This window comes from Sceloporus undulatus, chromosome 1 (genome assembly GCF_019175285.1).
Source record: "Sceloporus undulatus isolate JIND9_A2432 ecotype Alabama chromosome 1, SceUnd_v1.1, whole genome shotgun sequence".
NCBI lineage: Eukaryota > Metazoa > Chordata > Lepidosauria > Squamata > Phrynosomatidae > Sceloporus > Sceloporus undulatus.
In genome coordinates, this window is record NC_056522.1 from 126,735,017 (window position 1) to 126,761,992 (window position 26,976).

Genomic DNA, 26,976 nt, shown 5'->3' on the forward strand with positions numbered 1-26,976 from the left:
ATTAATTCAAAGACAATAAATTCAGTATAGACTACAATACATCTGAGGAAGCAGACATAAGTCTACCAAAACTCATGCTACCAACTTCTTTCTTTAGTTAGTCTCAAAAGTGCTACAAGATCTCTCTATATACTCAGTACAGACTAGTTATGCTTGCAGAGTGCTAGGATGGAACTATCCAGTCTTGAGCTTCCTATGTTTGATTGCTTAAGTTAATGGTTGGTGATGGGGGGGAAAACAACTCTGTCAGACCCCACTCTCAAGTAATGTGTTTAAGATCTTGAGCAAAATATCTTATCCAACCTTTTTATTACTTTAAGAGAAGATGATGACTAAATAATTTCAAAAAATAGGGACAGCATGGCTGTCCATTACATGAAGAGGGTGTAAACTTGGCAATAATTTTTATGACTGATGTCTTATAATCCAAAAGATGGTGAGATTCATGTGAGAAGTGTTATTTACATTACTCATGTGTTTCTGATATACACAGGTTATTGGACCAGCGTAGAACTGAATTACAGTTATGTAGTTCTCAAGTTACTGAATGAATAGTGCATTAATTGCTTTTTATAAAGGATTACAATACTTTGTGAAAATTAAATGTGTCCTTGATTATGCAATATGTTCACATTTAAAGGCAACATCTGACTGTCTAAGGTAAGTGACAAAACAGAGAGAGTGGCCATCACCTTTATGCCACACTTTCAAGCTTCTGGAAACATAGTCCAGCTGGAAATGGTATGCTGGACAGCTTACACTTTACACATTTTTATAATGTGGGATAATATTGTCACAGGTGAGGGCCCCTGTTACATCAAACCCTTGCTATATATAGTTTAGTTGTCCAACAATGTCTATTGTGCATCGTGTCATAGGGTCCTTCATAATTTTCTTATTGTTCAAAATCTGATTATTGGTTTCCAGTCATACAGTAGGAAAGCAGTGACATTTTAAAATGGTAATAGGTAGCCCACCATGGCTCCATTTTCTCTAAGGAGGCAAAATTCAGATGTTTGATTAGCAGGACAGGAAAAGATGTTTGCCTCTCCAGATTTAGATAATCACAGGAGTAAAAGTACAGAAGGTAGTGGTGGTAGGGAGCCTAGTAACTACTGGTATGTTGAATGTATAAAAATGTACGGTAACTCCTTCTTTTCAGGTTTTAGCCATAAAAAGATATATCCAGACACAGTCTTACTTAAATACTGTAATAAAATTAATAGAACTTGAGTTAGTTGGCGGATCTTGAAGTGTTTTAAATATGTATCATCTAACAAGTTATGACCCTCTTTCTACACACTGCTGTTTTCTTTTTCTGTTACAGTAGATCCCAGAAGCTTCTTCAGGTCTCAGCCTGGCCCTTTCTGACACCCATTACATTATACTGTTGTGTAGCAGTATGCTGCTAGTCCACTCTGTTACAGCAGAATTCAAATATTAAGTCAGGAAATGTTGCTGAGCACCTGTTGGACAGCAGTTGGTTCCCTTTGCAATAATCACCTGGCTACAAAAATAGAATTTCATTATTTTTATTCTCATTCCCATAACTATATCCCAGTATAGCTTTTATTTATTTAGAAATTTACTAATATATTTTGAGCCTGTCCTCTCAAAGATGTGCACACTTTCTGAAATAACAATTTAAGATTCATTTAAAAATGTATAGAAACACCACAAACCTGCTAGATGCTTCACCTTGTTCTTTCCTTCATGTTTCAGTGAAGGGAAGAGAGAACGTTTGGGGAGGAAAGAAAATTGTTATGCTGGCAGTAACCATCATGATACAGTTGTACATATTATTACATAAACACTGAATTACATGTGTTAATTAAATTAATAGGTTTAATAACATTTTATAAAGCAAGCACAAAGCACTCATATGATGACAGTAACATCAGAAAAATATTCCAAGATTGTTATCAAGTGCATGCTCACGTGCTTAATAAACACAGCCATAGGGTGAGTTGGCAAAGCACATACTATGGAAAATGGTCATATATGAAAAAGAGAAAATGATAGGCTTCTTTAATTACATAATCAAATACGTTAGACTGAATCATTGGACTGTTGATAATCACATCACAAAGGACTGATACCAGTTAATTTCAAGTGCACTATTTTTGTTGGCCAGAGCTATATCCTGTAATATATTTTAGACAGACCTATGTGTTGGATCCTTAGTTGTATGTAGTGGAATTCTGCAAAGTGGATTCTCCTATAAGCAACAAGGAGTGATTTTTGCTGATCCCACCTCCCCACCGTGTCTCTGAAAACTGACGAAGGAGCAATTCTCAACCCAATCCAGTATCCTTAAGTATAATTAAAATTACAATAAATCTTTTTGTTATCTGAGAAATTTTCTCTGAACTCTATTTTAATTCTTGAAAACAGTTTTGAATTTATGCATTCAGCAATTCTTATTCATAATAACTGTTTGAAAAATACAAATCAATTTTCTGGGCCCATTCATTTGGAAGAGGATGGAAGAAATGATGGACAAAATATATGGCCATGCAATCTACACTCCTCCTGCCCCAGTTTTAAACAGTGTCTGGCCCACACATCTGTCTGTCCCATATTTTCTTGCATTCAGAACATAGCTTTCTATTCTGCTGTCTAAGGCGATTCAGTATGCAAGTCTTGGATACACAGAAGAGAATGTGTGTGTATATGTGTGTGTTTTGAGGGTCTGAGAATATAGGAGGCTTGTTTAGGTTTTGTTTATTTTTTATTTATTCCTGTTCCTCCAGCTACATGTAGGAATATGAGATCTTTTAAATATTCATATAAAAAAAGGTGGCAGACATGTAATCCCCCCAATAATAGGACCACATTATGCCATATTAAAGTCTGATAAAAGTTAGATTGAACTCTCAGAATTTCTACTTCTAGAAAATATTCAAGCTCAGTTCTTTAAAGGAGATTTCTAAGAAAATGAAATTATATTATCATGGAGAAGATGAATATGCATCCCTTTCAAACAGCTTTGTTACCATATTTCCAAGAAGCATCCATTTGGTTTAATTGTCTGAGAGACAATTGATGATATTTTTGATGATATTTTTAACATATAATTTCTCTCAAAATGAGCAGTCAATATTTTTGCTGACCAAATTTGGCCTTCAGAAGGGCGCTATCTCTTCCCCTTCAGTTGTCTAGCCAAGGAGCATATATAAAGAAATGCTGATATTTTTAGCTGCATTTCCTAAAAAAGCATATTGTAGAAAGCCACACATATCTCATTTGCTGAAAACTGATGTTTCCAAACATTGCAATCAGTATCACACTTTGAATGAGATTGGTGTGTATGTATGAGTTTTACTGCTAACACCCTCCTACATAGGTTTCTCACAGAAGAAAACACATGTGGATCTGAATTGGAAATAAGAGTAACAAGGTGACATTTAAGCTGCTGTCTAATAAAAAGATATAAAGTAACCTTGCAAGCAGAAAGCAGTAGCAAATCATTAACAGTGCACCAATTTGTCTTTTTCTAATCTAAATGCTGTGCACTACAACTTTTGGTGGTACACATTAGTGTTGCCTTTTGACTACATTGAGAATGTCAATTTACACAACTGAGAATTACAGCTGGAAAGTAGGAAAACCTGTGATGGTTTCGAAATGGAAACCCAGTCAGTATGAAGAGAGACTAAACAGTGGAACCCACAATCCGAAATTACTATAAATCCCAAATAGGTAATACATCTCTAACTATATGAAGTAGGATAAATTAGCATTAGCCGAGATATTTTGCCTATTAGAAAATTAACTTTCAGCAGGGTTTTGGGGGAACTGAAAAAAAAATCCTTGTGTTGCTTTATTGTCAGAATAGTCCAGAAGCAAGAAAATGGAAGGAGATGACTTTCCTTATGTTTGGAGACTGTGTAATTGGCTCAGTTTGCTACCTGAGCTCCTTGTTTTGTTTTTGTTTTTAAATGAAATGGGGATGGGGAGAGAAGGAACATGACAAAACCACACACTAATTTTTACAAGCTTAAACAGACACAAAATACAGCACCAGCTGCCATATTTTACCTACTTTGTAGGACTGCAGGTATGCAAGGCCTTCAAATGAGGCTTCCAGGTAGCAATGGAAACTGATTTCTCATCAGCTGCATAACTACGCCATACACACTACGTGCAGAATATGTGGTAAAGAAAGAAAGAAAAAGAGGCAAGAGGGAGCAGGGAATGAAACAAAAATTGAAAAGCATATTAGTAAACCAATAAAAGTCATGGCTTTTTTGTATCATTCATAGCACTGATACATGCCTGATGGATGGAAGAATACTTTCATAATATCGCCAGGTGGCTGTCAGGTTTGTTCGTCTGGAATCAGTAGAATAAAACCGCCAAGCAGCCTGGTGTGAGGAAACAATAGAAAGCACAAAGGAGCCAACAATATATGAAATGAAGCACTATCGTCACTATGGAAAATCTGGATTGGATTCAAGCTGCAGTACCTGTTCCACTGATTTGAATAATTAGTTCAGTAGGCTTATGCCAGCAAAGTGCAATGAAGACTGGGTGGCAAATATTTAACTATAAGAAAACAATAAATAGGAATGTCATAATTACATCAGCTATTACACCTTTAAGGAAGCATGGGGCTGCACCATTTCCTGTGCTTGTGACCAGTTTTTGTGGAACCTCTTCATGCCTGTAACAGTGCACTGTATTCATTATCAAGTTGTATCCTCAGAGTGGGCTGTCATGAAAGATGGTGGCCCTGTGTGCCTAGGAGGCTCAACATACCCCATCATTTCAGTTTTTAAAGGAACATCTTCAAGCACTGTGACATAATTTTTTGCCACTGGTTCTGGATCATGTATGATTGTAATATATTGTACAAAAATACTGGGACAGAAAATTAAAAATTCATTGAATATACTTTAATTTTTCTAAAACTTTGTTCCACAATTTTAAAAAAAAATTAAAAAGCAAATAATGCTTCTGAATGTTAATCCCTCCCCCACAGATTTCAGAACTTTGAGTGATATTGTTGAGTTTCCATCATGGTCACTGCGCCTGCAAAACCAGCTTCCACAAACAGGAGGGCATATCCTTGTATATCTTGATAAGCATTTTATACATCCCATAATTGTTATCCAATACTATGAATATCCTATTAACAATTTTGAAATAGTAATTTCTATTCCCAGTTTCTCAAAGATGTTCCTTCTACTTGTCATTTTAGTATAAAATGGCATTTGTATCAAGTTCAGAAAAAATCTTCACAGTTGAGCATGTTCTGTAATACATTTTCAAAGAAGTAGCCATGTTAGTCTCTTGCAGCATAAAAAGGAAGGAGGGGGAAGAAATGTGGCACTATTTTTAAGATTTAACACAAATCTGACATTAAAAATTATAATACCCCAATCTAGAACATTTCAGTTTTCCTGAACACACAGTAAATGATTTACAGGTTGTGGTCCTTGAATAAGAAAATTACTAAGGGGTCATTAACACCTCAGGTTTTTTGTAGCATGAAGATGTGAATCATCACTCACACTTTCTGGGTTTGTTATTCACACTATGGAACCGCATCGATTCACACTGATCCACATCTCTGTGAGTTTGGTTGTTCACACGTGCAATCACTTGAATAAAGATGGAGTTGACAATGTGAATACATTCAGAACCCCTTTTTTGGTGTGCAGCGTTTTATCCTGGGTCCATTCAAATCAGTTATTCACATTACTGATGATGCGGATCTTTTAAAAAAACTTGGGAGGAAACCCTGATATCAATTATCCCGGATTAAGTGGGTTTTTTTGAGAGCCCCCTTAATCAGGTGCATTTGGGATGCACATAAATCATGGAGATTTAACCCAGATTCATCATGGATTATTTTCACAGTGTGAATAACACCAAAGGAAGTGTAGAAAGAGAAACAGCTGAGTTGAATCATATTCACAAATTTCAGTCTATTAGCAGACGTATGACCAAAGAGAATGACTTCTTAATACAAGAGTCCTTGCTACTGCAGATATAACCAAAAATCTTCTCAGAGATATATTTTTTTTGTGGGGGGTTTTTTTTTGGACTATGTGGCCATGTTCCAGTAAAGTTTCTTCCTGACGTTTTGCCAGAGAAGATGCCAGCCAGAGATGCTGGCGAAACGTCAGGAAGAAACTTTACTGGAACATAGCCACATAGCCCGAAAAACCCACAAAAAACTATGGATGCCAGCCATGAAAGCCTTTGACTTTACATTCTCAGAGAGAGTTTTGAACCCCGGGAAACTAATTTTCGATAAGCAGATTTAATGCTTTCACACATCAACAATAACTGACCACTGTAAAGATCTCAAAAAGCTGTATCACCTTGCCCAGCCCTTTGAAAATTTAGGACAAGGGACTTGATTTACTTCTTTCTGGATCTTACATTCGACTCACACAACTGTATAAGTATGCTTTATACCTGAACATTTGTTCCTTCCTCCTTTTAATTATGTACAGTGGTACCTCGGGTTACGAATGCGCCGCCTTACGAAATTTCCGGGTTACGAAAAAAATCCATTTAAAAAAACTGTTCTGGCTTACGAATGTTTTTTCGGGTTACGAAAAAATTTTTGGTGCTTTTCGGCGCTATTTCACACGAAATCGCGGCTTTTCCCCATTAGCGCCTATGGATTTTCGGCTTGCGAAAGCTTTTCGGGTTACAAAAGCGGCGGCGGAACGAATTAATTTCGTAACCCGAGGTACCACTGTAATAGAATTATAAGCACAGACCAAAAACTATTTGTTCTCTAAATGATTTTGGCATATGGTTATATCTGAAATAGTTGAAAGCCTTTGACTATTTCTTTAATGATTCCTGAAGACTAGACACTGTAGAGAAGACGTTGCCAACACGGGCTCCTTCAGGTGTTTCTTGCTAGAACATTCATCAGCACTGACATAGCCATACTGGGTCTGATGGGAATTGTAGTTCATAACATCTGGAGTGACTCAAGCTCTGAAATGGTGCCTTTGAAAAAGAAGAATGCTTTTACCAGCTTCTTCCTCGAGTTCATCTGATGTGGATTCCTTAGGCAGATTGAAACAAGGGGAGGAGATTTTGAATGTCATGAAAGAGTGATGAAATGGTTATTCAGTATGCTCTTGCTGTGTGTTTACTGGCAGACATTGGGAGAAGCGCCTGTGGGATTTTCTGTCTCATGTACCAGAAGAACCTAGATGGTGATGCACTTTCAGTAGGACAGTGTTAGCAGGGGCAATTTGCTGTTTCATTTCAGGAAACATAGTATCTCAGGCTGTTCTGCCTGGTCTATATTCATACTAGTACTAACTGTGGGAATAACGTGATATGAGTCAAAGCCTCTATTTACTACTTAGCCTATCATTCTTGTGGTTTGGGATGAACCAATGGTATGTACAGTCCCTATCCTTAGGCTGTTGGCTGAACAGAACTGCCTCATAACTGTATTCTAGGTACATGTTAGCAAAGACAAAGGTGAGTCATCCCTTTATCTCCCAGAATATGAAAGCATTTCCCTGATTGTAAATTCATATTTAATATAGCACTGGTGAGGTTTGGAAAGTCTCTCTCTCTCTCTCATTTCCAGAAATAAAGAACGGTGTTTATGTTGGCCAGGAGCTGCACTGGAGCTGTGAACCCAGAACTTGTTCAATGATCATATGCTAATAACAGTTCTGGCATGTTGCCTTCCCTCCCAGCTATCATTTGTTTTGTGAGTGGGAATGTTCTAACTGCTCAGACCTTACCTCCAAGGCAAGCATAAATGATAAGCTGGGGAAAACGCCTGAATGATCCCCAAAGAGACATTTGGCAGTTGTACTTCATGGGTATAATCCAGCATAATTTGGGAGTTATATTCTGCCAAAATCTTTTAGAGGAGATTTGACGTGGTTCCCAAAAAAACAATATTATACATATAAGAAGGAAGAACAAGATCAACAAACACTGTGAGAATAATTCTGAGCCCTTATACAGTATACATTAGACAAATTAAAAATAGTTCCATTTAGGCAGCATAATAATTTTAGTATAATGCTTCATGATTCAACTGGGTGTGAAAAAGCTAAGAAATTCAACACAAGCCATTGAGCTCACATTAACAAAGTGAGGTCCACTGCTCAAAAGATAAATATAATTCAACAAGGCAGCCTTTTAAAATATCAAATATGCTAATATTTGATTTAAATTACTTCTATACATCAGTACCACTACTGTAATATATCTGTTATTTTAGGCATAATCCATTATGTTCAGCCATTCAGACTGTTGTTCTAAATCCTTGGAACAGATATCTCTTCATGCAAACTGAATGTATTCATCTCCCCCAGCTCACTATCAGATTTTCACTACTAAAAATTAACAGCATGTGGGCAACTCTGCTATACCCTCAATCTATTGTAATGTATCAGTTCTAAGTTTTTATAGAAAACATGAAACTTATTAAGGGCAACAAGCACAACACAGTTCTGTGGACATCAGCAGGATATGTTAGGCTGATTTCAGTGGTGGATTACACCCAAAGACTCCAGTTTAACAAAGCTAATGCTGAGTGTTTAGAGTTGTATGTGTATTCTTTTACAAGCAAACAACCACTACACTGTTTAGTAGGGGAGGCAGAGGCAGATGGGGCAAAATCCATCCTCTACTTTTCCAAGCCGCAAATTAGTTGGATTTTACCAACTACTAGGTATGCAGCTATGAGTCTGTGTGTACAAGCCCAGTTCCCTGGCTCAACTGGCATGAAGAAAATGCCTGAACATGCATCATCCTGAGAAATTATTCAGATAATCTTTGTGGGTCTTTTAAACTCAGCACAGAAGTCATTGCCATAGCCATTAACAAATACTTTTAAAAATCTGATTTGTTTGCCACTTACCTGAATTAAACTGGCAGCAGGATTCCTTCTTTTTTCAAAATGTTTCTGACGATGCTGTTCCTGTACTTTTAATGCAAATCCTGACCCAAGAATGCCCTGGTGTGCAGTACAACAAATGTTAATTGTCAGGACAGTAGTTCTGGTAAGGGACAAGTGTACACAATCTCTGCAGTTACATACAAGTGCTATACACATATCTCATCAGTCACAGTACACATGCTTTTCTTTATGAATACTTGAAATGAGACATGAGGATCAAGTGCATTTAAAGGCTGGACAAGATGTGACCATGCAGAGTTCAGTGGTAGCTGGTAGCTTCCATGTCACTGGGGTGATGAATCCATTCTCTGAAGGAGCTATCCAAGGTGTTTGCGTTTTCTCAAAACAAGTGCAATCATTTGGAAAGCTCTTTCAAAAACCATCCCAAACCAAGAAGAGATTCACTGTCTCACTGACAGAGAAGCCAGATACTTGTTGCTATTGTTGTTGTGTGCCTTCAAGTCATTTCCAACTTATGGCAACCCCAAGGTGAATATATCACATGGTTTCCTGAAGATGAGCATGTGTGACTTGCCCTAGGTCACCCAGTGAGTTTCCATGGGTGGGCAGGGATTCAAACCCTGATCTCCAGAGTCATAGCCCAGCACTCAAATCACCATGCCATACTAAGCTAATCCCTCCAAAGTAGGAGGTGGGGCATTTTAAAGTACTTTAGGAGTGGACAAAAGGGTTAGTGTCCAAGTCCACCCTTGTTCACACTTTTTGCAAAAAAGAAAATTATGCTGGGAGCTTCTAGATAACTTCTTGATACATTCTAGAAAGGGATCGGCAAATTCAGCATGGCTTTTGCATGCTTCAAACAAACAGTAGCATTCCAGGACACATTTCAAGTTTAGAAGTGCACAGATTCAAAACATAGCTTGCAAGGGTTCAAAGCAGGGGTGCAAGCCAATTACATCCCTGCAGTGGGTTTTGTTTGTTTGTCTGTTTGGTGTGGTGGTGGTTGTGTGCCTTTACAACTTAAGTGCCTTAAGCTATTTCTGACCTAAACTGACCCTAAGGTGAACCTGTCACTGGGTTTTCTTGGCAAGATTTGATAAAAGGAAATTGATCGAATCTTGCCAAGCAAAGATTTGAACCCTGGTCTTCCAGATTCCTAGTCCATCATACAAACCACTATGCTAGTACCTTTTTGGGCAAAGGTGTAATCCAGAAATATCTAGAGGTGTACTTCTGCTTTGCACTTATGTGTTAGTCAGTCAATATTTGGTGTTTCAAGTAGATTTGGGGATTTGAGATATAATTCCATTCCAGCAAGTGCAAAGCATAGGAGGGATTAGAGGATGGGGAGGTTGGGGATATATGCATTTTGTGGGCTTAATTTTTTGCATTCTGTGGTACAGAACACATGACTGAACCAACTGAAATAACTTGTCCTTCCCTGAATATAAACATTCCTTCTTTGTGTAGGGCTTCCCACTGAAAGAAGAGGTCAAGGAAGTGATTTTTCACCAATTCTCCCTTGTTTTGCAATCCCTAGGGCTACTCCTCACACTCTCCTGGAGGACAACCTATCTCACATAGCATAAGTGAAAGGTCTTACTGTATTGAGAGGGTTCATTTGGAAAAAATACACTTCATAAACATTGACAAAGATTATTGAATAGAATTTATCACCATCATATATAAAAGAGTCCGTTTGCAGCACTTTCATAGCTATAGACTTCATACTGAATTCAGTGTATTGCTAAAATATTCAACCAGGTATCACTCTCTATAGACCAGCAAGTAAATTAGTTTATCAGGCAGGTAGAAGTATTCACAAGAATGTAGGAAATTAATTATTATACTATTTGTTTTAAGGTCAATAGTTAGCAGTTGGTTTAGAAATAATTTCCTACAATCTTAAGCAAGCTTCTCAGGCAAATGTTTCACTGGAATAACATTCCTACAGGGTATAGGAAACAATGCACTTAATTATTTTACCATTTTGATATCTCAAGGTGGGCTGATAATATTCATAACTGTAAACATTTCAAGAATACAGAACAGCATGTTGGGTTACCTTCTGCAAGATTAATGAACCTTCTTGTGGATGTTTTTTGCCAATACAAAAACTGTTGCCGAGATAATCAGGTTTTTTTTTTGTGAGTAACATCTCTCCCCCACAACCCTGAATGGATCTGTGTGAAAAACACTGCATTCATCAAGTATAACCACACAGAAGTTTACTACATGATGAAGTGTGTTCTTAGATGAGACAGAGGTCCTTTTCCGCTGGGGGTGCTTCTGTGTTGACAACAGGAAGCTGGTTCTCCAGCCTACGCAGATGCTGCAGTAGGCACAAACAAAGATGGGCTGACTCCCCTGGCATTTATGCATAGCGGGGGACAGGAGTAATTGTTGATTAGCCCAATTTTAATATGCCTCACACACAGGTTGTTTATTGTTTAGTACTGTGAAAAATGTAAAGATAAAGCATATCAGATAAAATTTTTGGATATGTCACATCAATATGAAAACATGCCCTAGGACACGAATTAGCTTTTTATTTTGTAAAAAAAATTGTTAGCTAAACATGAATCATAACAGAAGTTGAGTTCCCAGTTACAAATACATTGACCCAGGCTGTTAACACTGTCCCACAGTGTTGACAGTCTTGAACAAAGTGCTTTAAGTTTAATCCAACAGTTGTAAAGATACTCACAGCAGGCAGTGCAAAGAAAGAAATGCCAAGCAGTGCAAATCCTGCAGAAAGCAGCCTTCCTAGCCAAGTAAGAGGTGTTTTATCTCCATAGCCAATTGTTGTCAATGTGATCTGAAAGGAAGCAAGTGTAAATCAATGTGAGCAAGAAGTAGAGAGAGCAAGTGTCAAGAATTTTAAGCTTAACTGAGCAATATTCACAAAGACAAACTATCAAGACTAATCAACAATATGTAGCTTCTCCTGGGCAGTAAGCATATTCTTCAGTGGGCTGCGTTCACTGAAACTGTTCCATTCCTCCATTTATTTAAAATGCTTGTTTTTTAAAATGTTTTTCTCAGCCAAGTTCTGAAACTAACATTAAACCTAGATGGTAGAGAGGCATGGGAGTATTTCAGTGGGAGAATGCATGGGAATAGAAGATGTACTTCTTGTCCTACATGCCAATTCTCTCATTTACAAATTCCAGATCCATAAGTGGGGTGATATTTATTTAATTTATACTCCACCATTCTCCTAGCAAGAAACTCAAAGTGACTTTTAAAAGTCCACCTTATTTCCATGAGATGGAAAGAGGGATTAGGCTATATTCAAATTAACCAAATTAACCATGAATTGAGATATAGGTATTTGGGGATCTTCTAAGGACCAGTGGGAAGCAGAAACAGAAGAGGAGGAGGAGGAGGAAGAAAAAGAAGAAGAAAAAGAAGAAAATTGACCCTCCCTTCCCAATTTCTGAAAATGGTTCTTTTACTCAGAACTATCTCCATTGTTAGGAAAAATGCACTGGCTTTTAGTAGTTGGAGTAGACAATCCCAGACTTTTACATTTCTACTTATTTAGCAAGTAGAATTAGGAACCAACAGGGATGTTAATATAGCATTCCTACCTCTTAAATGACAGAACCAGATTCCTTTAAAGGAACTACAAAATGAACTTTGGGATAACGGTCACATTTGTCTGTGTATCATGTGCCTCTGTGTGTGTTTCATATGTAATTTCCAACACATAGTGACCCTAACATAAATCTATCACAGGGTTTTCTTGGTAAGATTTGTTTAGAGAGGGTTTGCCTTTGCCTTCCTCTGAGGCTGAGAGAGTGTGACTTGCTCAAGATCTTGCAGTGGTTTTCCATGGCTGAGTGGGGACTCAAACCCTGATCTCCTGAGTCACAGCCCAATACCCCAACCACTATACCATATTGGCAGTGAAATTTAGTTTAGGATTAATCTAGAAATCTAAACAATTATAAAATGAATAATCTAAATGCACTTTCATTTGTAGGAACTGGAATGAGGGATTGATGGAAAGTTAAGGTGATCTGAAAAGACCTGTCTTGAGGTTTTTGAAAACCTTTAAATATGTCTATATAAAGTAAGCAGTGTAATTCATGAAGCCATTCTATTTCTGTGAAGCACCTTAATGTGCAAGCACATACAATGAAAACATGACTTCCTCAGTGTCATTTATAATCATGGCAGGACAAATCCATAAGGCCCCTGTCTCTACTTGGCATGGAGCAAGAAATGACAGGGGGCTCTCTGCCTTCTTCTGGGGCCATGACACTTCTTTTTGATGGCCATACGGATTGCTTGGGGCTGTGCACATCTACTGACAAACCAGGTTCTCTGGTGGACTAAACTGGAATGGCAATGCCCCTCTCTGGTCTGCCTATATGGCATAAAAATAGGCTTGCTTGTGATGACTTCTTAGTGCCAAATAGATCTTGATTAGCTAAATGTGATTTCGCCCCCTTCCCATGCAGAGTGCACTTCTGTGGAGATTGATTTACGAAAGTCAGTTATATAATTATCACAGATACACAATGTGTAATGCCTGTGCTATTACTGATGACAAGGCATTACCAGTACTTCAACTCTGCCCTCCTTCCTGTCTGATATGAAATTGGTTTGATTTCAACACATGTAGGCAATCAGGGCGTATGCATATTCATGGCTTTGAGCAAAAAGGACAGTGATGCCAAATGCACAAATTCACACTGGATGCTAGTTTATATATGGAAACACAAGATAAATTATAGTCCTCAAATGACTGTAGGGACAGTTAAGACCTGAAATGTTAACAAAAGATGAACAAATGTCTTCCTTTGATGGACTTGCCATTTCATAACGTTCTTCTCTCAGCAAACTAGTATCATCCTGTTTATCAGGAATGAGCCTAAATTATCAGGCCTTCATCCAGGCTGCTATCCTTGCCAGACACTGGGGAACAGGGAGATGTTTCCAAGCTATATTTGATGAGAAGAAGAGGCGCTTATGAAAGAGATCGAGCCAGCTGTCTTCTCTCTTTAATGATGCTGCACAATCATCGTCTTCTCAACAGAGAAGAATACTGAGGGGCCTTCAGAATTTTATATAATTGGGAGAAAGAAGAAATAGCAGCACATCTTTCCAAAGGAACAAAATCTACCTTATTCTTTCACACACTCAATAGGTGCTGAAGTCCTAACAAAAACATTACATCTGTCAGCATATCAGAGACTCCTTACTCCCTTTCAGGCATTGAACTGCAGAATGGTTCTTAAGCAATGCATAGATGTCATTTCTTTACAAGTCCACATCTCAACTGTAAAAACCATAATTTTGCCTTGACACTGTCACAGCTCATGTATTCAGAAGAGGTTTAGACTGCAAATCCAGATTGATGTTTGAGGCATGGCCTGGGCTTTGCTTATGATTTTTCTGTAATGCAGCCTGAACACTGATAGCAATATAAATAGCAACCACAAGCTGAAATTAGTTACCAGGACTTTAACCAGTTTAACTAAACTTTCCTCAACAGAACTCTTTCACCAAAGGTGTTTTAAGTAGATATTAAAAACTGGTGAACAAATATTTTTATTAAAAATAATAATAAAAATAAACAAAGTTAAATAAAATCAGATCGCTGTACCCAGTAGTTATCAAGACGGAGAGTATGCGGAATGGTCCTAATTTTTTAGTTATAGGATTGACCATATTTCCTAAACAACAATATAAATGATACACTGGATAATTAGCTTTGAAAAGGCCAATGAAATAGCACTGAGTGACACATTGTACACCATAAGCAGAGATCTGTATTGCAACCAGTGCGGCAAATGCAGGAAGAATATAATCAGGTTGTCCATGACGTAACTCCCTCATTTTTCCCAACCATGTTCCTTAATCAAAGGCCAAAAACTGAGGACCTGTATTTCTGTGATAGCAGACTTCCCATGCAGAGTCTGTATGGCTTCACATTTTCACACGACATGCTCAAATGAACCTGTTCCCATGGAAAGTTTGTAGAATTCATCACTTCACAAAAACAAAAACTAATCATACAGTAAAGATTCTACAGACCTATTCACATGAAGCCAAATAGCATGGTTGTTTTTTCTCTTTCGAAGTATGAGATATGAGAATATCTACATCAGTGCCATTCGCTGTCAGGAGCACTGACATAAGCACTTCCACAAACTGTTTCCATATGTTACAGGAGCTGAATGAATCAGAGAATCTAAATATCCTAGTTTAACCTTATTCAGAACTTGATGTGTTACTTGTCTGCTATATATTTTGCATAGTATTGAATGTATATGTTTGGAGGAATGGTGAAAATATAAAATTCTGTGGTCTGCAATAGGAAAAGTGGTAGAAGTACGAGTGTTATTCATATGGAGTCCTGGTGCCGCAGTGGCTAAACGCCTGTACTGCAGCCACTCACTCAATCCAAGCCAGGGGCTCAGGGTCGACTCAGCCTGGCATCCTTCTGAGGTCGTTAAATTGAATACCCAGCTTGATGGGCACAATTAACTTACAATTGCAAACCGCTTAGAGACTACTTAGTGTGGTATGAAGTGGTATATAAATGAAGTTGCTATTGCTATTGCTATTATGGGAGACTGAGTCATCACACCGTGCACTCTACTTACAGAGAGTCAAAGGTTCTGTTCCTGACCTGTCCAGTTACTGAGACCCAGATGATGGGAAAGACTGAGATCCAAGATAGCTGCTGCAACTAAGCTACATGTGAATACACATATAGAAGGATACACACACACACACACACACACACACACACACACACACACACACTATATGTATATACTATATTGGGTCCAGACTATCTGAAGGAGTGTATCTCCCCGTATGAGCCAATTAGGATTTTAAGATCATCTGGAAAGGCCCTCTGCTCTGTCCCACCACCTTTTCAGGCTTCTTTGGAGGGAACAAGGGAGAGGGCCTTCTTATTTGCTGCTCACAGACTTTGGAACTTCCTCCACAGAGAATCCAGGATGGACCCATCCTTGTTGACCTTCTAGTAGCAAGTTAAAACATTTTTGTGCTACCAGGCCTTTACAGACGATTGAGGTTGGGCTCTTAATGCTCTGTGGTGCTGGATTTGAAGGTTGTTAAGGAGCTGCATAAACAGTAGTTAAATGCTATACTAGTTTAATTCCATTGTAATGCCCGCTTTTGTATGTTTTCAACTGTATTGTTTTTTGTTAGCTGTTTTGTGTCCCAATTTTGATGAAAAAGCAGGATATAATAACAATAATAATAATAATAGGATGAACAAACAATTCAACATAGCATAAGCATAAGGCAGCTTCCTACATTCCTATTCAAAAGAATTTCAAAGTGCCCCTTTTGTTATAATTATCAGAAATGGAATAGGATTAGATTAGTGTATCCAAATTAATGGATCAAATTATATCAAAAGGCTCAAGTTCCTAGATATGTGATTAAACAAAGCAAAATTTATTGCAGTGTATTACAATTAACTCTTAATTATGCTAACAGCTTAAAATTAATCATATATTGTTAGTGGTAATATTAGTACATCTTTTTAAAATGGAAAATAATTGCTCTGTTCATCAAAAACAATTGCTCCTGAAATCTAACTCTTCACAAATCATATAAAAAGCCATTATTATTTCTATCCACAGAAAACACATGTGGGACCACCATGCTTCAAAATAGCAACACTAAATTCAGCATGCTTGCAGCATGACATCAGGCCTTCTCCTATTTATGACATCACCCTGGGAGATGTTGCAAAAATGTACCCCAATTAATGCATAGCTAGCATATCATTATGTATGATAATGTGGATGTACACTCATCCCCCCAACATTCACTGGGGTTAGGGGCACAGGAGCCTCATGAATGTGGAAAAACTACAAATAAAAAACACTATGTTTTTAATTGAGAGAACACCTCTCTAGGAATCTCTAGGTCCTCCAGTGCAACTCTGTGGTTAACATCTGCCAGACACTGGCCACTGAATTGCTCTAGAGGAGTTATAAATGCATAGTGGAGTGTTCTCTCTAGGAATCTCTAGGTCCTTCAGTGTGACTTTTGGTTAAAGTTGACCATATAGTTGCGCTGGAGGATCTAGATATTCCTAGAGAGAACATATTAATAAAATCCATGAATGATCAAATCTGCAAAAGTCAAAACCGCAAATGTGGAAGGATGGGTGTATTATAAACTGAACTAGGAGGTTCAGTCTGGTAAATATAGTAGTTTGGCAATGCCAGCATATTAGAACAAGTTAGTGCTTTCTCATTTTGGGAAGCACATCCAAAAGTGGATCTCACTGAAGGTAATATAATGCAAAGGAACCACATCCATTTCTGAATGCAGAAACAGTTCCTCTGCTGCACTGCCCTATTTTCAGCAGGATGGGCTGAAATGTAAGGGATTAAGCAATGCAGGCCGATTACCTGTTCCCTCCAACACCTTTGTAAACAGTTTACAATCTTTTGCTGAGAAATGCCAAAAGTGCTGAAAAGGAGGACTAGTTTTGCCCACTGTTTTGTTTCAGTCCCAACACCATTTTCTTGGTTTGGTTCTAATATGAAAACTCAAACAGCAATATAGTCAGTTTCTAAGTATATTTTGCATTTTTCACTTCCTGAGAAGTCCTCTCAAAACCCAGTGTCAGGATCTAATGAAGGCCAGTCCAAAGAGGCCAAGGTTTATGGTTCAAGGGAGTTAGCTCCTGCCTCCATGGAAAACTTGGCTTTTTAACAGATCTTTAAATGATTCAGTATTTACTGACTCCTGCAAAATCAAGGAGTTGAAGATACTGTTGTAGACCCACCTTTTGACTCTGAGGGCAGTGCTAGGGCCTTGGGTAGGGAAAACATGAGAGCAAATATGGATAGTTTTCTCCTGGATGGAGCAGCTTCATTCTCCTTTGAGCATTCCTTTGAGTATTCTGGATCTTTGATGTCTGGGATTATGACAACTATGGTGGATATGTGGCAATGGTGGAGCAGATAGCAATGGACCTAGACATAATCACTGGAAGCCCTGGTTTGAGAAACTTTTCTAGGGAGTTTGCATTCTCATTTTTCCACTTACCACTTGCTAGCTCCTTGCCTAGAGGCTATGTCAGTTTGTACAAAGCCAAGGCTAGAAGAATCTAACCTCCACCAAAAAATGGCTGCCCACATCCTTATATCAGTTCCAACAGCATAAAGCCACTGAGAAAACCCCACTCTTGGAATATCCACTATAATCATGTTTTCAAGGTTTTTATCCTCTACTGAAAAGTAATAAAAGCACAAAGGGGTAGGAGGAGGAAAGAAAGAAAATGTAAAGAAAAGAACAAAGAGCACTCACTAAATATAATTCTGAATATGAATATTCAATATTAGATAGAGTGAATAATTCATTCATTTATTATTTTTCTTATTGTAGTTCAGCTGATTTTGTACTTACTGTGCCCCACCATAGTGCATCTGCATATGTAGAAAATTGATCATTTTCATCTTTTTCAACCAGATAGACAAGGAAAGATGAAAAAATGAGTACCAAAAATCCTATGTACCAGGCTGTGATTAACTCCTGTAAGATAGGAAAAGATAGAATAAAAAAGTAAGCATGTATTTCAACAACTGTAGCTATTCATCTGTTGGAAGATATATATTACCATGTTCTGTGAACACCTTTCTAGTTCAATATGAAATGCTCGTGGTCTGTATACTCCTTAAAACAAAAAATAATAATCATGCTGCTTTATGGCATAGGACTTTTAGTATATTTTTGTGAGATTGATTGGTTTCTCCTTAAACAGCAGACCCTCATGTCATGCTATATCACAAGCACTTCATAACTTTTCCACACTTGCAAAAGAGCCTACTGTTCAAGAAACAGAAGGCCAAATCCTCTTTGAGTATGCAAAATGAACTGCATAGCCCTGGTCTTAAGAAATCTTCTTTCTTTCTTAGCATGAAATACATACTTGAATCATAGAGAGGAAAATCAGAGAAATATATGAGATGGACAAGCCCATACCTTACTATGTGCATAGACCACTGAACCTAACAGTTTCCAAGTCCCTCCTCTTCGGTCCATGCGCACCATACGAAGGATCTGCAGGAAACGAAGACTCCTGAGTGCTGATGTTGCAAAAATGTTACCCTGAGTTTTTGCAGAAACAACTGCTATTGAAGCGATGAGAACAATTATGTCTGAAAGAAATGTGTTACAAAACATATTAATGAATGTATATTGACCAGTAAAATTGAATAGCATATCACTGTAGATTGGGTGAAGTGGGTGGTTTTATACATTGAGAGCAGCCTTTATGCCCACTTTGTTTTAATTCAGACTTTACAATCAGAACTGCATTTCTGATAAAATATGGAGCTCAGTGTTCAGAAGGAACACACAGGCAGCCCTGAAAGAAGAGATAAATTGCACACACATATTAGATTTTGAACTTTTAAAATAGCAATTCTTGTAAGTAGAGGCAATAAGCACTAATGTATGTTCTATGGCAAAGTATTAAACTGCATCGATAGAACTTTCAAAAGCAACAAAGACATCTATAAACCTGAAAAGAGATGAGATAATAATGTCCTTATAAATTTGAAAGTTTAACAAACAATATAAAAATGCAATAATATAACATATTTCACTAACAATGCTAAATTCACTTATAAGAAATCCCTCCATATGTAATTATTTAAAAAAAGAATAGCATTTCCCCCCACACTTTCCCATTCTTCTTGGGCATACTTCTTGCATTTCAAGGCATGTGTATTACCACCTTCATCTAATTTGTGTGTCAGTTTCTTGGGGCCAAACTGGAAGCAAATATTTAAAAGAGATGTAACCCAGAGTTCTCTCCTATGTACCCTCCTTGCAGCTCATACATCTAATACATTGTAGATTAGGGGCATTTTCAAAAATGAAAGTGGCACATTTTCTTTTCTTGGTTTAACAAAGTATAAAATGTTAACAAACTACAGTATGACTTTTACAATTTCCTCCCTTTAATTTATTGTAATGTGAAAAACCACACACACAAAAACACAAACAAACTGATACAGCCCATCGTTATATTTTGTCAAACATATGTGTTGTACTAATTATTTACCTATGAAAACAGTCCCTCAAAATTTCATCAGTTGTACTGATGGACTAAATGACATCAAATGACTCTTTGAAGGCGAAACAAATAGCTACCAAATCTCTGTGAGCACATCTTTTTTTCATTCAGCTTTTGCTGCTTTCAGTTTACATGTTAGAAAATGTAACTAACCATATTCTGTCCAAGCAACACTGCACATGTAAACTATTTGGTTATTTAACATTGTAAGCTGCTGTGATTGTTTTCACAAAAAGCGGGGTAGAAATAAAAGGTTTATTTATTATTTATTATTATTTCCACTCATGGTACAGATGGTAATGGTAAAACATACCACCTTTGTCCCTGAGAAAATTGACAATAACAACAGTACCTTCCAGTTCTTCTTCGTGTTCTGTGTGACACTTGAATGAAGCCTGTTTATTGGAATAGGAGCTTAGTGCCAGCAACCAAGTTAAAAACATTTCCACCCTGTATTTATTTACACAGGGATTCCCATAGTCTTTCCACTCTGAGTTGGGAATTTTCCCTTTGAAATCCACTTTTGCCACAACCTTCTTCTATAAGCCATTTCAGTAAGCCCATTGTATAACTCTGAGAACTGATCTTTATGTCTATAGGAATGACACAAAACTGTTCAAAAGCAGTTGGGGATCTCAGAGGACCACAACTGCACATTCCTATAGAATTGTGTAGATGTGAAGATTTTGTTTTGTGCCTCATAGGGAGACAAGATCACCAATCTTCATTTTTTTTTTTTTGAGTTCCTCTGCTGAAAAGAACAACTCCCTATGGAATAAGTCTTTAATTCTGTACATTCCAGTTTGTCACTATATACCATGTTAATAAATGAAAGTAAAATCAAGATGAAGAAATGGATAGAGGTGAAACTGAGTTTTCTTTGGTAGAAACATCACAACATATTTTTACTGCAACCAAAGAAATCTCAACTCACATCTTTGATATTTGAAGCTTGGGAGGCGAGCTTCCCTGTGCTCCTTTTATATGCATCACCAGAGCTGCAGACAAGGACAAATTTTGTTTATCCAAGTGATACCATGCTAGAATGATGGCATGATGGATAGTGGTTTTGCTCTTAAATTGTTCCAAAGTTTCTTTTGCAATTCTTTCTCATGACAAGATCTTATAAATGCATCATCACCATGTGAGCAGCTTGTAGGTGGGCAAACGATGGATGGAGCCAGTTTTCCAGGGCCAAACCTGAACAAGTCATACTTAAAGAGCCCACTTACAAGCTGCTCATATGGTGGTACACATTTATGACATCTCTGTAAACATTAGTGTGTGACGAAGAACTTCATAGTGACTCAGGAATTATATCAGCTCTGACCATCCCTCCATCTTATTTACAAGCAATAGCACCACTGAAATGCATACATCCCTTTCCTGGGTTTCTTGCTACGAAGCAAAACAAGCTACCCATGTACAATAAACAAACATTGCAAACTACCACATATTTGCTTGCCCTAACAAAATGTCAAAATAGTGATCAGATTCCTATATCCTGACAAACATTTAAGTTAGCAGCTTTGGTCTCTTCCAACTCTATGATTTCTGGGAGTTGGAGTTTGTTGTGGGCCCAGAGCGGAGCGGAGCTTTCTTTCTCTTAAACTAAATTTGTCTGCTTCAAACCTGACAGAGCATTATGAGACTAAACATTACCTACTTGTGAAGACTAAGTATTCAGGAAATGTTCTGAATACATGGCACGGTCTGATTTTTGCAGATGTTGTTATCTTAGCCAAAGCCTTTCTGTGTTCTCAAGTAGATATGGAACATTCTCTTTATGGGAATATTATTAATTATCAACATGGGAAATACAAATGTAACAGTTTCCCTGCTTTTGCAATTTTTGTTTTAGGATGTAAAACTACATTGCTTTTTAAGACTTTAAGAAGCTGAAATGGCTTAGATATCACAAAAGTCCTGAATAATAATTTGTTCCAGGATGTGAAAATTGATTTCTACTGTTCCTCTTCACTAGAATAACAATGTTAGCAGGAGGAATTCAGAAAGATGGGTGTTATTTCTGAATTACATGAACAATAGGAATTTGTGCAGTGTGCCTCTTAGCACCTCTTAACAACATGAAGGATGCACATTTTATGATGTCATTTGTTCATAGATGTAGGCTTTTTTAAAGCCAAAACAAAAGGACACCACAGATTTGCACTGTGCAGAGCTTGTTATCAACACGACAGATCCAATATACTACATTTTATTGAACTGCCTGGGGTTCTCCTTCTTTCTATTTATTAGTTTTGCTGGTGTATATTCAATTTTATCATATTTATTTATTTATAAAATTTATACCCTGCTCTTCAGCCAAAAGGCTATCAGAGCAGCTTACATTTGATGAAATAAAAACATCATTTGCACACATCTGACCCCATGTCGAGAAAGGCTAAATCATGTATAAATTCACAGAAAAAGCCTCTATATATGCACTGAAGTGTTTTTCCCACTTTTAGTAGCAGCATCATACAACTCATGAGAGGCTGTTCCAAATGGCTCCTCTTTTGTAATCAACTCTTTAAATTTTTTTAGCAAACATCCATATTGCTGGGTAGATTTCTGTTTGACTAGGGTTCAACAGATGCTATGGTGAAGCAAATTCAGCCAATAGTGTAAATTCAAATTCAGCCAATAGTGTTAATCCCAAAGTACATCCCATATACTCAGTCAAACTGCTATTAGTTTTCCTTCCCGCAGTTATTCATGGATTGAAAATCTGCTATGTGGATTATTGCAAAACATCCTATAAGCGTTGTCCATGGACTAGTAATCTCCTATTAGGATAAGAGTTATCCGCAGGTTATTGCAACATGTTCTATAACCTATGGTAATGATTTGGATGCTTTAATTGGCACAGAATTCTTCACTTTTTATATGGATAAAGATCACAGCATACAACTTTGACTTTAAGTCCCAATTTAATCTGTTGTTCATATATTTTAAAAATGGAAATTGCCTGTATCATGTGCAATTTAAGGAATGCTTCCCCTGTATACATGGTGTAATCCCACATAGATGTGAAAATGAGACTTTGCTGTGTTCTCTCTTTTTTGGAGATAAAATCACTTAGGGAGTGGGCAGAACCTTAGCTATAGTGGAACTTCTATGGTAGGCAATAATATTTTAAAACAATAGGAAGGACATACTGACAACTATTCCCAGAAATTGGAGATGAAAAATGTTAATTTATATACTGTTTGACTAAAATTATAACTGAAACTATATAAATGTGTTTTCATAATGTGTTTTGTATATGTTTTAGCAGTTAAACATTTGTTGTTAAACTTTAATGCTTTTTGATTTTTATAGCAAGTTGCTTTGGAAACTTTTCTAATGACTAACTGATAGGTATCCTATTGAATATTCAGGGTTTATACAATTCAAGAGAAGAATTATCAAAGGAAGAATTATCAGAAACTAATGTATGTAAGTTCAATTGAAATCAAGACATTTGAACCTTTAGACTGTGCTTCATACACGGTACAAGGAGAGCTATTTATACCCACCTGCTCAGTAGAAATTATTTACTTATTTTTGCTGCCTTAATGGCAAGATGTGGAAGGTCAGCAGTGACATCACAATAATGTACAAGCAAAGTTCTTAACTAGAATACTATGATGTATTTCTTGTGCCTGACCTGTGCTGATTTTCCTTTTGGTCTTCACTATGAGTTATTTGGACTTAAATAATATCTAGAAAACTGCAATCCTGAAAAAGAATCAGTTGAGGAAAGGAAGAAGATGAAAGATCAGGAAAGATCTCACTGAGTTTATCAGGCCTGCAAAAGATTATTTCGGAGATGAGAAAAGGAAAATGCGTGCCAGTATTCTGCGACAGCTGGCTGCCCTGGCACGGCTTTATGCACCACTTTTTGGAGGCCGCAAGCTTATCATTACCAATACGGTGAGCGCTGGTATTTTACTGGGAAGTGCGGATATAATTCAGCAGTCTTTGGAGAGAAGAAGAAAGCCCACACTGAACTGGGATGCTGACCGCATGGCACACATGTTTATTACAGGATGTACAATGGGACCACTCCTACATTACTGGTACTTCTGGGTAGACAAAATAGCCCCAAGAAAAGGAAGGCAACACATGAAAATTGTTCTCCTAAAGGTGGCAATTGATCAGTCTGGTGCTCCATTCTTTGGATGCTGGTATTTCATAGTGATGGGATTGCTTCAAGGCCACAGTCTGGCAGACAGCCTGAAGGAATTTAGGGAGAAGTTCTGGGACTATTACCTTGCAGAACTCTCTCTGTGGCCAGCCGCTCAAATGATCAATTTTTTCTTTCTCCCACCACAATATCGAGTGGTATTTGTGAATGTGGTGACTTTAGGATGGAATGTATACCTTTCCTATATCAAACACAGAAGTTAAAGATTGCAAAGGAAACTAAGAACTCCAAAGACTTGGAAGTAGAAAAACATAGCATGAATCTATTTCTTTGAATTAATCGTGTTGGCTACAAATACACGTGAAATTGGTTTCTCATTGGAGTTTTATTGATTCTGTTCACTTCAGAAGAACATTTTTAGGTTAGAAAAAATATACTTCATGATCCTGGTTTGTGTTTTTTTAGCTTGAGCTTTTCTTTCTTTCTTTAAAAAATCACTGATTTACACAGGAATACATTAAGAATACAATCCAAAGTAGACCAATCGACTGTTTTGCATTTACAGTATTTGCTTCAAACATTATTACAGGCTGAATCTCCCTTATCTAGAATTCAAAAATCCAAAATTGTCCGATGAGTGGCTATAATAGTGACATCTTTGCTTTCTGATGGTTTGATGTACACAAACTTTGTTTCAAGCACAAAATTATTAAAAATACACAGGCTAAGTGTATACAGTGTTCATGAAACATAGAATCACAGAATGAATTGATATTGGGACTTGTTTCCCATCTCCAAGATATCTCATTATGTGTATACAAATATTCAAAAAAACAAAAACAAAAACAAAAACCCTCCAAAATCCAAACAGTTCTGGTTCCAAGCAAGCGAAACTCAACCTGTATACCATTTTCCTATATTAAAAATTTCTCAGAGGTTTAAAATAATATTATATCTAAACATAAATGTCACAACTGATTTCAGCAACACAAAACAACAGTGTGCTATATCATTGCCTGTTTAGAAGCATGGTGCCAACTCAAAGAGGGGCACAGGAGGGGGCGAGGGGTAGTGGATGTGGCAGTGAGAAGTAGCCCTCCAGAATGGGAATAGACTTGGAGCTCCACACTGTTGCACAATGGCTGGTTACCAGTTTATTCCCAAAATGCAATGACCAACCTTGACATCTAGTCAGGTATTACATTTGGGGTAATCCAAGATAGTGAATAGCCAGCGCAAAATAAAACTCAGTACCAGTTCCCATTACCAGTGAGAAGTACCACCATGTGGCTGGCATGGTTCAGGTTGGAGCCTTCTGAATTCGTAGGTGCTCCACAGTAACCCAACCCATTCTGCCCCTGGATGCTGTGTCTTATGTTTTTTTCTAGCCGTGTACTAACATGATTAGACTATGACCAGGGATCAGAACCAAGGCTTGAAGATCTTGGGACTGCTAATAGGTTGTGTGTGTGTATGAAGCAAGAATTGGCACTGATATATGTCTCTGACATAGCAGCAAGCAGAAATTGCTTGTTGGTTTGCAGTGTAGACCTCAGAAGTAGGCCCCAATGAAATCAATAGGATTTAGTCCCATGTTACTTAATACAGGATTGCAACCTATTTTACTAAGCAGATTTAGTTTTAAGTATTCTACTCAAGCAAATTCTTGCAATATTCTATAAAGAAAGAAAGAAAAGGCCCACTGAATAAATCCGTATATAGCAGGAGCTTGTGGTGTGGCTTGCTGATGTGCAACCAACTTCTATCCCAGCACACCACTGCATAAGAGAGGGGAGGGACCTAACCCTCTCAGTAGAAAACACAACGTGGCGGTACAGACATGAACATCGCTACTGAGTTGCTGTGTAAATAACATGCCCTGCCATGTACATGCCACTGAAGTCACAACCAATACCACAAAGTGGTCCTTTATCCTGGACAAATTTCTTTTTTGATGTTAAATCTACCTAATTTTCAGAAATGCCCCTACACTATCTTTTTGGGATGGATACAAGCCCTCTTCTCCTGTGTAGTTGCATAGCTGGTAAGTAGCAACCCCCTGCTTCATAAGACCTTCTGCTACAAGCATGTGGTCCCACCATCCCATGGCAACAGAAGCCATAGCAAAAACAGATAGTTTGCATTACATCATATATCACTGTCTACATTACATGCCACTATCTACATTTGTCACCCCGATTTTAAATTGCTGATGTAATTAATTTGCATTTAACCATAAAAGCATCCAATTTTGAAATGTCAGTATGATACTGAAGTAAGAACTGGTAACAAGGAGTTGGGAGAAAGTTTAATGCACCAACATGAACATATCCATCCTCTAATAAAGACATGTTCTGTTATGCTTACAAATTTATAGATGCTGCTTTTCAGATTTATTAGCTAACAGCTAACAGTTTGAACAGCATTAAAAAAAAGTCCTCCCTACATACACACAAACTGTAATGGAATTTTCTTATTAGATATAGAAATTCTCTAAGAAGAGAGGATTTCAACATTGTGCATTTTAAAAGGGAGAACTATTTTAAAAGGGAAAACGTGGCACACTTACTTAAACAAACCTGATCAACACTCAGTACTGCATGTATTATTTATCTCTGAAACAAACCCATACCTCCACAATCCTTTAAAGTGGAAAAACATATGTGGGAACTTCATAAAAATTTCAGACAAAACAAAATGCTAAGAAATGCAGCATGGGCTGCTTATACAGACAATACTTGCTGCCATCCTGGTTAAAAAGAAAATTCAGTTAAAAATCTAAGAATCACCTACTGGAACATGTGCTTTCTCTTAGTCACTCTCTATGCATGAACTAGCTGAGTCAAAGAATACATGAAATTCCATAGCATGTGTAAGATCTTT

The 26,976-nt window shown here is 37.4% G+C and overlaps 1 protein-coding gene across 3 annotated transcripts in view; it reads right to left on the reverse strand.

Moving 5' to 3' along the window:
- The window catches only part of LOC121919082 (potassium voltage-gated channel subfamily KQT member 5-like), a 79,496-nt gene that overhangs the window by 34,398 nt on the left and 18,122 nt on the right, over positions 1–26,976 (reverse strand). For 2 of the 3 annotated variants that reach the window (XM_042445301.1, XM_042445300.1), the window contains exons 3-8: positions 18,863–19,038; positions 18,287–18,412; positions 11,574–11,684; positions 8,867–8,962; positions 4,046–4,140; positions 1,683–1,709 (exon numbers count right to left, since the gene is read on the reverse strand). In XM_042445301.1, coding sequence (XP_042301235.1) covers positions 1,683–1,709; positions 4,046–4,140; positions 8,867–8,962; positions 11,574–11,684; positions 18,287–18,412; positions 18,863–19,038 — 631 coding nt within the window. The remainder of the gene's footprint in view (positions 1–1,682; positions 1,710–4,045; positions 4,141–8,866; positions 8,963–11,573; positions 11,685–18,286; positions 18,413–18,862; positions 19,039–26,976) is intronic. The other variant, XM_042445302.1, reaches the window with a different exon arrangement.